The sequence below is a fragment of the Ptychodera flava genome (genome assembly GCF_041260155.1).
Source record: "Ptychodera flava strain L36383 chromosome 23 unlocalized genomic scaffold, AS_Pfla_20210202 Scaffold_23__1_contigs__length_28996876_pilon, whole genome shotgun sequence".
Taxonomy (NCBI): domain Eukaryota; kingdom Metazoa; phylum Hemichordata; class Enteropneusta; family Ptychoderidae; genus Ptychodera; species Ptychodera flava.
The window spans coordinates 14,238,520-14,249,288 of NW_027248277.1; the positions used below are offsets into that span (position 1 = coordinate 14,238,520).

The 10,769-nt window shown below is 36.6% G+C and overlaps 1 protein-coding gene and 1 long non-coding RNA gene across 3 annotated transcripts; one reads left to right on the forward strand and one right to left on the reverse strand.

Annotated features, from left to right (window-relative positions):
- Positions 1 to 60: 60 nt before the first annotated feature.
- LOC139124325 (uncharacterized) lies at positions 61 to 2,343 on the forward strand. The gene is made up of 2 exons (XR_011549909.1): positions 61 to 191; positions 657 to 2,343. It is a non-coding gene; the product is annotated as an uncharacterized lncRNA (long non-coding RNA).
- Positions 1,981 to 10,422, reverse strand: LOC139124324 (uncharacterized). 2 transcript variants are annotated; one of them, XM_070690463.1, is made up of 10 exons: positions 10,013 to 10,422; positions 8,254 to 8,320; positions 8,040 to 8,129; positions 7,053 to 7,815; positions 6,473 to 6,555; positions 6,004 to 6,111; positions 4,901 to 5,112; positions 4,480 to 4,548; positions 3,710 to 3,805; positions 1,981 to 2,889 (listed from the first exon to the last, which is right to left on the reverse strand). In XM_070690463.1, exons 4-10 carry the CDS (start codon positions 7,327 to 7,329, stop codon positions 2,613 to 2,615), a joined length of 1,122 nt encoding a protein of 373 aa, XP_070546564.1. In that variant the 5' UTR covers positions 7,330 to 7,815; positions 8,040 to 8,129; positions 8,254 to 8,320; positions 10,013 to 10,422; the 3' UTR covers positions 1,981 to 2,612. The 2 variants fall into 2 exon arrangements, with proteins under 2 accessions (XP_070546564.1, XP_070546565.1); XM_070690464.1 differs by lacking the exon at positions 10,013 to 10,422 and having other exon boundaries at positions 8,254 to 8,391.
- Between the last annotated feature and the right edge of the window lie 347 nt (positions 10,423 to 10,769).

Genomic DNA, 10,769 nt, shown 5'->3' on the forward strand with positions numbered 1-10,769 from the left:
TTTCTGAATGACATGTGTTTATGACATTACATGCAGTCTGTGATGATATTGTTTGTGCAGGACTCAACATCAGAAGAAGATGAGGAGGACAGATCAGCTGACACATCACGGAAAAGTCTAGGGAAAGTCATGAGTCTCACCATCTAACAGCAGCAGAAGAAATGATGGAAGAAAATGAAAGACAAATGAAGGTGTTTGACCTATTATTGATATATATATAAAACACTGCTTGATATACTTGATATGAATTTGAATTTTTGCAACATTGTGTAAATTTTGTCACATTATAGAGTGCTCATGAATTTTATAATTTGTTCTTACATTTTGTGATTTCCTGATAAAATGCCTGCTTTCCTTGATAACCATCTATCAAATGTATTAGCACTATTTCAAGTTACTCAATAAACAGAGCAGTTTTGCCCAGACTTTGACAGAGCAAAGTGTGTCAATGTTGATTTGTTGCTTGCTCAGAAAAACAAATTTGTCTGCAAAATGTGAGTTTCAAATATATGCCCATGCCACTTTTGGTAAAGGATTGGAAATCTTTTAAACTTGGAACATGACACACCAAAATGTACATTAATCATCAAAACAATAGTGTATCTTGATATTTGGCAAATTTTTTAGTTAAACTTTTTGATTTTACAAACTTTCAGGAATTTGTACAGCAAAAAACCAAAGAAGAATTGGAATGTTTGACATTAGAACTGCTAAGGCGACAGCCTGGAGCATGGGCTGATTTGCAGCAGCAATTACCTTACCCGGCTCCTCAACCTGGACCTAACCCCGGCTCCAGTCCTCCATGGTGCAAGTGTGGTCAGTGTCAGGATATGCCCACACAGGCAGAGAAAAAATGCTGCGCTACACGTCAAAGTCAAGGATGCATCACTAACAAAGGCTTGTTCAACTACCTTGTCCTTGACGCAAATGTCTTGGAACTGGCAATGCGTTGGAATGCAGACACATATGCTGAGGAACATCAGAGAGACAACGCCTGTTTTCGTCACTTTGCATATCGACAGTATATTTACTGGCAACATGGCAGGCTGGGTGCTGGGAACCGCCGTGTTGTCCCTTCATGTTGTGTTTGGGCGATCAGAAGAAAATTTCCAAGTCCAAATAACATATATGTTGGCTATAGGGATGGAGAAATACAAGACTAGGGCAAATTTATTAACTGACCATTGAGTTTCAAGAAAGGGTGTTTATATCTACAAATTGCAACAGTTGTTTGTACAGGATTAGAATGCATATATTTGTGTGTGTGTGTTGTATGTATGTACACACACCATACATATGTATATACACTGCCACATTCATACATATTTACTTACACACATACATGCATGTATGTGTGCATACATGCATGATACAGGCATATTTGTATGATGTAAAGATGTATACATGTGGCAGTGTACATATGCATGCATGCATGCACGGCAAAAAATCACCAACTCTAAAGTTTTGTATTCCCCAGAACATGTGATAGCAGTCCCTACATATTCATGACACATGTAAACTCTGTGTACATCAAAATTCATCTTTCCAAAACTGCTTGTTTGGAAATTCTTATCAAAAAGTGGTGACATTTGAAATGAATGTTTACTTTATACCATTACCACTTTATATTTTGTGAGTAAAATGTTTACAGCTATTTTTCAGTGATACATGTATGCACAATTGCCTGCCGTGTATGCAACATTTCTCCTTAAAAAATTGTCATTGCTGCCATATATAACGGAAGTTCTATGCTGTTGTAAAATTATATTTTGTTTTATTTTCTTTTTGTACTTCGTTATACGTCTCTTAGTGACAGTTAGGGTTGAGTGTCACTTTTGATTTCATAAACCACTCTTGATCTTACATCCTGGTACTTCTGGTCATACATGGTTGTTTCAAAATCAACATTATGGTGCAAAAAGATAAATGTTGCTTTTGATACACTGTTGTAATAAATCCATGACATTAGTGAACAAACAGTTAGATTTTTAGTTTTTATTCAAACCAGTGAATTAACACTAACAAATTCCATAGCCAATATAGTTGCATATACAGATCAAGAACAGGGTATTTCAATACCATATAGAGATTTTCGTTTTGTTAAAAGATCATGCTATAACATTGGCTGCATTTAGTATGGACTTGTGAAAATTCTGACATTCTGTTTTGTCCTTTTGACAAAACACTGTTTCAATGTCATATCAAACACAGAAATTATCAGATGATGCCAACACATTGAGTTTATTTTGGTGAATTTTACTCCTTTTGAAAAGAACATGTAGCATGTGTATCTGCTGCAATGCTCAAATGCATGAGAATAAATCATGTTTTATGATAGATTGACATTTGTCTATTTGTCTATGTTGTCTTTTGTTGTTCAGGAACAACACACAGGATGAGAAACTTTGACAATGTCTTGACAAGAAAATAGAATATTTCCTACAGAAACTGTCACACAAACTATTATACAACATGTGCATCCTTGCTAGTGCACAAAAGTGTGAGTGTCATTTTCACAAATGTAAGTAAACTGCTGAATCTGTGTTTATTGAGAGTGTCCAATGTCCAATGTATAAGGCAAGATGTTCCTTCGTATCTGAGATAGATCTCCTTTAGACGGACTCTTCTGATGTTGTGGACTTCGCAAACCTGCTCTTATGAGCCTCTACTAAGTCAGCAATATTTGGAGGGTTCATCATTGACAGTCTGGTATGTAGATGACAGGGATCATTTTCAGCTGGTGGAACATACTGAGATAAATGACCTTCTACTCCAAGGCGCATTTCAAAAATCTGCTGCTGAATGTCATTTATATAGTCATACTTCTTTTTGGCTACCACAGGTACTGGATAAAACCTCTTTGACATCTTTGAATACTTGCAATAGTACCTGCAAAAGAATGTAATGATATTTATCAGTGATTTGACCTTGGTTCTATTCAGTGAGGGGGGGGGGGGGTACTCCCATAAAAAAGGTGTATGTGTATGTGCCACCCAAATGGGTAACTTTTTCATGAAAAAATCCCTAAACATGGGTCAATTTTTCTGAAAAAATCTCTAATTATGGGTTGATTTTTCATACAAAAACCCCTAAACATTGTTTGATAAAAGGCAAACCTTAACATGTAACAGAATAAAGGTGAAAATTCCCCAAATTTATCAAAGAAATTCCTAACAACAATGGGTCATATTTTTTGAATATACGTGGGTATATGTATTGAACTCAGGTGGCACAACCCCATATGAAAATATCAAGAGTGCCCCCACTCCCCATCCCTGAGGGTTCAATAGCGGCTAGCAATTGTCATAGGAAAATTACACATCATGCACAAACCTGAATGCATATCTTGAACACAAATACCAGAAACACATACACATACATGACCAAACACAAACATGTAAATGAATTCACAAACGAAAAAAGTCATAAACACACATATAATGAAAAGACACGTGTTGAGTGTTGTTTCTGCTTCCAATCAATACACTTAGATAAAGTGCATAGTATTCAGCTGTCAACAAACTCATGCATGTACAATGAACATGGTTTACTGCTGAAGAATGAGTTCATTTTCAGATGTGAAAATGTCCAAACTCAGCAAGAGCAGTTAAACAAATACATTCTAAGTTGGGTTTGTTGGCAGACTCAAAGACTATACAGCTTTAAAAACTTTGGCAACCTTGAAAATGACAGTGTACAGGTACATTACCTTTGTTGTCCATCTACTGCAACTTCTTTCTGCCGATTTGCATGTTTGTTGAAGTCTATAGCAGCCAACACTGTCCGTGCTTTGTAGCCAACAAAACTGAAACATTTGTAAAGATGGATATCGGTGAATACTACATTCCTGATACGAGATTACAATAATAAGACTTACAGTGGTAAGAGAATAGAAATAACATCTCCACTTATAAATGATATTTCCATCAATAGGTCATTGGAAATGTCATCGTCTCCGAAAAACGTACGTAGAAAACATTTCCGGAATTCATGATCAAAAGGAATGATCCACATATACTAGTGGAATGGTGTTCATGCACACTACAGTAGAAAGTGTATAATACTGAAGTAGGTACATTTTTATGCTGCCAAGAATGACCACACACACTGAATTTTGATAGGGAAGTACAGCTTAGCTTTATTCCTTAACTAAAACCTTTGTCAAATATTGTGAACTGTAAGAGTATGCTTTGATCTTCTGGGCCATATACCTTTCATAATTTTGATTTGACACAGAACAAAGAATTTACTTGTATTGGTAGAATGTGTTTTCCATGAGATTCTATAACTATGCAATTCAAAGTAATATGATTCACCAAAGATTATTTGTACTATCTTGTGTCATCTGACAATACTGACATATCCCACTGAACAACAGTATGTTCCATGCAATACAGCTTAAACCTGTGAACGCTACATATCAGTGTAATGTAACAGTTTGGACTTAAAATTTTGAGGAAACAAGCAATAAACACTTACGAATATGAAAGGCGCTTTGGTGCATACATCAAAAGATGGCTGTGGAAGGATTCTAAGAATCCAGTATGTCTGAAATAAAAAAAGGATACATTAAAATTTGCATGCAGTAATAATGCTAAATATCATACGCATCCTAGACCAAAACAAGCAAGATCGTTTTTCATTTGTATATTTTTGAATAAAATGCTGTTTCTGTGTAAATGTATATGTAAATCAAGCTGTGTGGTAAAGTGATACAGGCTTGTTATGGATACTGGTGATATGGAATGACAAATACTGATTTCACAGCAAAATCACGACAAATAAATTTCTTAGCATACTAATTTTGACACTTGCATAAGTGGCATGTATGTTCTGAACTTCGAAATTTTCATTGCAGTGATAGACAAAATTTTCATTACTACAAAATATAAACTTTTACCGAAAGTTGACATAGTAAGGGATATTTTTCATTAGACGCTTGTCTTCTACAATCTTTCGCAGTGCTACATGTGACGGTGACCCTTTTATCAACCATGGTATTCGTTCACCATCACTGAGCGGACCATGTCCACACTTTCCATATGTTCCATCATGATTGAGAATCCACTCATGTTCATCAACTACATGGTGAAGTATGCCAAACCAAATGGCCTGAAAGAATATACAAAGAAATGCAAACTTGCATACGTATTATAAAGATTAACATAAATTGAGGACTGCCAGTTGCAGGGTATCTGTGTATCTGTTGCAGGGTATCATTCAGGGCTCGAAATTAACTTTTTTCCCTGGTAGTTCACGTGGACTACCATTTTCTGAAGTTGTTAGTCCAGTGACAATGGTTGGTAGCCCATGCATACTTTAGTTCAGGGATATCTTTTTTCATTAACCAGACAAGAAAAAGCTATTTTTCAAGATTCTGCCCATAAAGTGAATTTTCTAGTCATTTGCTATGAATATTGCACACCTTTAATACCCAAGGAAACAGGTATAATGGACGTTAGTGATACTCAAAAGTTTGGTGACCTATTGACAACTCAAAATTCACTCTCAGAGTTGTATGCAAATTCTGATAGTCGTCATGACAATGATTCGACCTTCTCAGCACTGAGACATATTGTAGCAGGTCTAAAAATAGACAATGGGCTGTCTGTAGGGAGGAGGCATATAATTTCTGTGTAATTGTGATTGATATATTATGATCAAAATGCATTTTCATTGGCTATCACTTCCTGTGCCTGTCATTCAAGTATGGCAGTACAGATATAGAAACTTTGTTGTAAAGTTCCGCCGCATGGTCGTCTTCTTCAGGCCTTTCTTTGTCCAGCTGGGTTTGACTGCATTTAGCTGGTCCTAAAGTGACAGACCGGACATGGCACGCCAAATACTGACTGGATTTATGTCCCAGGCTTTGGTAGTCCCTTTGGGCTACCATTTAATGGATTTTGGTAGCCCCAGAGAAAAGTTGGTAGTCTGTGGACGCGAGACTACCGCTAATTCGAGCCCTGTCATTGCAGGAAACAAAATCAGCATTAAACAACATACCTTCATCTTTCTCTCACTGCCATTGCATTCCTTTGCAGCATACCAAAAATGATTCCTCAATGCATTTGCCCAGGGAAGTAGATCCTTGCAAGCTCTTTGTTTGGATGCCTGCCAAAAAATTAGACAATGTTAAAGAGTTTTGTTTTTGTTTTACTTTGGAAAGAAAGAGTCTGGTTTTCAAAAATATTTTCATTTACATTTCTAAAATTACAATGAAAAGTTTCATGACTATTTGCACCTATTAGCAGTCTATTGCTGTAATAAATGCAACTTTCCATTCAGAATGTCAACTTTCATTAGCAAATACTATAAAACTAACAAATACTGCAAGTTAAAAGTGTAATAAGTTTTCTTTCACGTTACACTTAAATTTGATAATCAAATACTGAAAATAAACTCATCTGATGAACAATATTACCAGTAGGTTTGCAATGCACTATCATGTAAATAAAATCTAACACTATCTCACCTCTAAGATTTTCTTGTGAATATTTTTGCCCCCATGCCATATGTCCCAAGAATGCTTGATTTCTGAATATTTTTCACAGTGTCCTGAAATTGGTAAAAAAATGCTTAGTCAACATAACATAACATATATAATTCAGTGGATGAACAAATGCTGTTATTGTATAACACTATAAGTAATACATGTATTTTGAAGACCAGAATTATGACACCTAGGCAGATAATCAAATTACACACTTTGCTCATAATAATTGCAAACAGAATTGTCTGAAGACTGTTGCATAACAGCTACACTGCAATACAGAGACAAAGATTGCATGATTAGAGTTTAGAGAAATCTGTCCATTACCATTTGTACCATTCTTGTACTTTGTACACATTTACAGAAAGTTTGTGTTTGGTTGTGTGCATACACCACTACACTGAAATTTAGGTGACATGTGGAGCACACACTAACAGTGTATACTACAGTGTGGTGTTCAGTCAAATAAAAAGTGTGCTCATAGTTCCCTTTATACAGTGAAAATTGGTGTTTCAAATAAAGCAGTCACAAACTAACAATATACATATTGACCACAACTTACGCATGGCTGCTGCTATCTGTGTATGAGCGTCAGTTATCATTTCTCCAATGTCCAGCATTCCTGTCAACTTATCCATAGATCTGTCAAAGCCCAAACGTTCCATATTTGGACTTTTTCCATTAACTTCTCGCACATCAACAGTCTCTGTGTGGAGAATAACCTGCTTGGATGTGTCACCCACATTATATGACAGATACTGGGCTGAGTGTCCTGGTGAGTCATCTCCACACAGAACCACCTTCTGTCCATGAAAAGATCCTGTTAACTCCAACTGCATGGCTTCCCAGTACTTCTGAATGGCGGGAGCTGCATACAGTTTTTGTACCCGTAAAAATGTACTGGCAGAGATACAAGCTATATTGGCAACCTAAAGAGCAGTTCAATCTTCCTGAAGCTATTCCCAGACAGTAAGATACAGGCAGCAGTTTGTAGGTTGCCAGCAAAGATGCCATCAAAACGAGGTTGAGACTGCCATCTTCCACCAAGATGACCTGCAGAACAACTCCAAACAACAGTAAGTGCAGTGCCTACTGTTGTTGTACTGTATAAAAGTCTCCTTTGACATCCCTGCCGAGCACACATATCCCCATAGGCACGTTTCAGCAAGTTAAGTATTGCTGGAACAAAAGCCAGGCACTTCTTTGCAATAATTACATCCATGGCATTGGTCACATCATCTCCAGCTTCTGCAGCACCATTGTCATCTGTTCCATACTGTTCTGTATCAAAGACAACTTCCTCAAGCGACATGTTCTTGTCATTTCTGAAGAAATGATTGAATAAGTATGAATTTACTAATAGCCAATATCAACAACAACAACTGCAAATTAGTATAGCGTGCATTTTTAAGTTCAAAAGACTACAAAGGAACTCAGAGAGATCAATCAACATTTTTGCCTGGAAAGTTGACATTGAGTAGCTATCTTACATTACATCCAGGGAAAAAAGATAATAAAATGTATCATCACCCCAAGGAGGGTAACTAACCCTAGAGTTCTGAAAGAGACAGCAAACTCTCTTTCGTCTTCATCTTCACTGGCAGTATGTGTGTCTTCAGATTCACTGTCACAGCCAATTCTGGTACAAGTAAAATATTATAAATACATTATAATATCAGTGGAAATTTAAGAGTAGATGCTAATGATATCACTGTGAAATATCAACGCAACATTTATTTCAGTGAAAAAATCAAGTATCGTACCTCACAGATTGTCCACATGATTTTACTTGCATAGGAGTAGACGATGCAAGAGGAAGAAAGCTTGAATCTGAAATTACAAACAAAATTTGACATTCGTTCAATATACACAAAGTATTCTATTGTATTTCATTGTTGTATGTGTATTACCATAATTCTCTTTAAATAGCACATTGATAGTCTGCCCATAAAAGTATAAGCAAATTATTAGATTATTAATTAATAATATAAAGTGCTATTTATGATTAAAAAAACAGGAATGTATAGTACATACCCATAAAAAAGGTAAAATAATTGATCGAAATTATTGTAAAATTTTAAACATAAAAATCAAAATGATCTACACAGCATGCTAACAGTTCTGATATACAAAATAATGCAAATTAATCCTCCATTGAAAAGGATAAATTTATACATGTATACCATCCAGATTTTAAAGTTTAAAAAAAATTTTAGTATTCATTTACTGTTTACAAAGCCATGAAAATTGGTTTTCTAATCAATAGGCTAGTCAAAATATGCAACTCTACATGTGTTCTTATATATTTTCTTGTGTGGCTCAAATTTGACTCTTGCAAATGCCATTTTGGTAAGCTCACATTTTACTTGCCAAAACATATGTAAAATTGCTAACAGTAGATTATCAAAATTGAGCTATCCTGGGCAATTTTATAGTCTTTATTTGAGCTCTGTTTCCAAACAAATGTAAATGTACATTACAACTATATATATAAATATATAACTATATATAACTATATATATATATATATATATATATATATATATAATAATATATATATATATATTATACACACACACACACACACACACACACACACACACACTGTTTTGCACATACAATTACCTGATTCCCTGCTTTTAATTGGTGTAAGAAAACTACAAAAAATAGTCAACAATAACTGGTCATTTTGTAATCTGTTGAACACGGAGACACTTTTCTACAATATAAGCTTACTTGCACAAAGTAATTTCCAATAATGTCAACAACAACAACAACAACAACAACAACAACAAATCAACAAATGAAATATAAATGGACTGAGTCCAACTTTTTGGGACACGTTTTTTGATTGATTGATCGATTTGTTCAAAATCAACTTGGAAATTATGTACTTCATTAGATTATTACCACATCGCCATACACATGGATTCTTGACACGTAAATTTCACAAAGTGTCAACAGTCATGTAAAGTTTCGCGTATATTGCGTGTGACGGTGCCCGGCTATGGCAGCGCCGTCTGCCAAATCGTCCGGCTAGCTTGTGACCGTTGAAATGTATCGAAGTGGTTTTTGTGGTGGAGAATTGAAAAAGGAACAGTCAAAGCCAATGTTCCATGGCAATCCATGCCGGGTCCATGTCACACAACAACTACGAGCGACAACATAAGCGAGGGAGAACACAGAAATATCGCACACACTGTGGCAGTCTGTGTACGCGTACACGGTGAACATCCGTCCCAGTAGCTCTGCATAGCAGGGCTGTGTGTTACCGGCGTTATACGGCCTCCCACCCCACCAAAACCCTGCAGATTGCCATAGACAAAAACCGCAGGTAGCTCCTCGGTGGTAGGAGGCCGTATAACGCCGGTAACACACATCCTAGTTGCAGTACAGTAGCTCGAGGTTTTGCCAGGGTATTTGGGTCGGACGACCCAAATCCATGGCAAAACCTCGAGCTACTGTACACTGCAGCTACACACAGCCCTGAAACGCAGAGCTACCGTCCCAGGAAAGACTCACCTTTCTGTGTTGGAAATATTACTTCCTGCACGTTGGATTCCTTGTCCTAGTCCTGCTGCTATCAATGTCGTTGATTGGAGACCTTCTTCCCAGTTTTCTCCTATGGATCTCCTGCCCGTACTTCTCGGTAAACATGTACATTCCCGTTCACTATGTGGTAAAGGATTACATTCTCGGCAAAATAGGCGATGAATTTCGAGTAAATGTAATGAAAACACAGCGTTAGATTCTTGGTTATAGTTCACGGATTTCGCATCTATCCACTTGGGGTAAGATCTTCCCAGATACACTTTTGTTGCGTCCCTCGTTTTGTAGGCTTTCGCTTCGGCTCTGTCACCAGTTTCGGTGGTTTGAACACTGGACGGGATGGGTAAGCCGCCATTTTAAAAGTTAGGATAAGCGCGAGGCATGCTGGGAGCTGTTACCTTATCAACGACGCCGTAGTATGGGACCCATATCACACAGCCGCAAACGTGACGATTATATCCCTTTAAAACAGGGGCATCTACAATTATGTAAATTATGGACAAAGCATCGTGTTACTCTAACATAAACAAGCGATGTATTCTTTTTACATCAGGAAATCTACACATTACCAATGCTGACAAATCTACGTTATTAAACAAACAAACGCTTTGAGTAGGTTTCAAAATAACGCCACCACAAAATATCATTTACAAAAATTTTAACACTACCTACAAATAGAATGGAACGTCAAAAATATATAAATAAGAGTGTAGAGCTAGGAATCACTTCC

Coding starts and splice junctions, on each gene's coding strand:
- LOC139124324 (XM_070690463.1), bottom strand. CDS start 7,329: ATGCAGTTGGAGTTAACAGGATCTTTTCATGGACAGAAGGTGGTTCTG. Junction 5,113..6,003: donor GCAGTGAGAGAAAGATGAAG/GTATGTTGTTTA, acceptor ATATTCTTTCAG/GCCATTTGGTTTGGCATACT. Junction 2,890..3,709: donor GCAGTAGATGGACAACAAAG/GTAATGTACCTG, acceptor ATTCTTTTGCAG/GTACTATTGCAAGTATTCAA.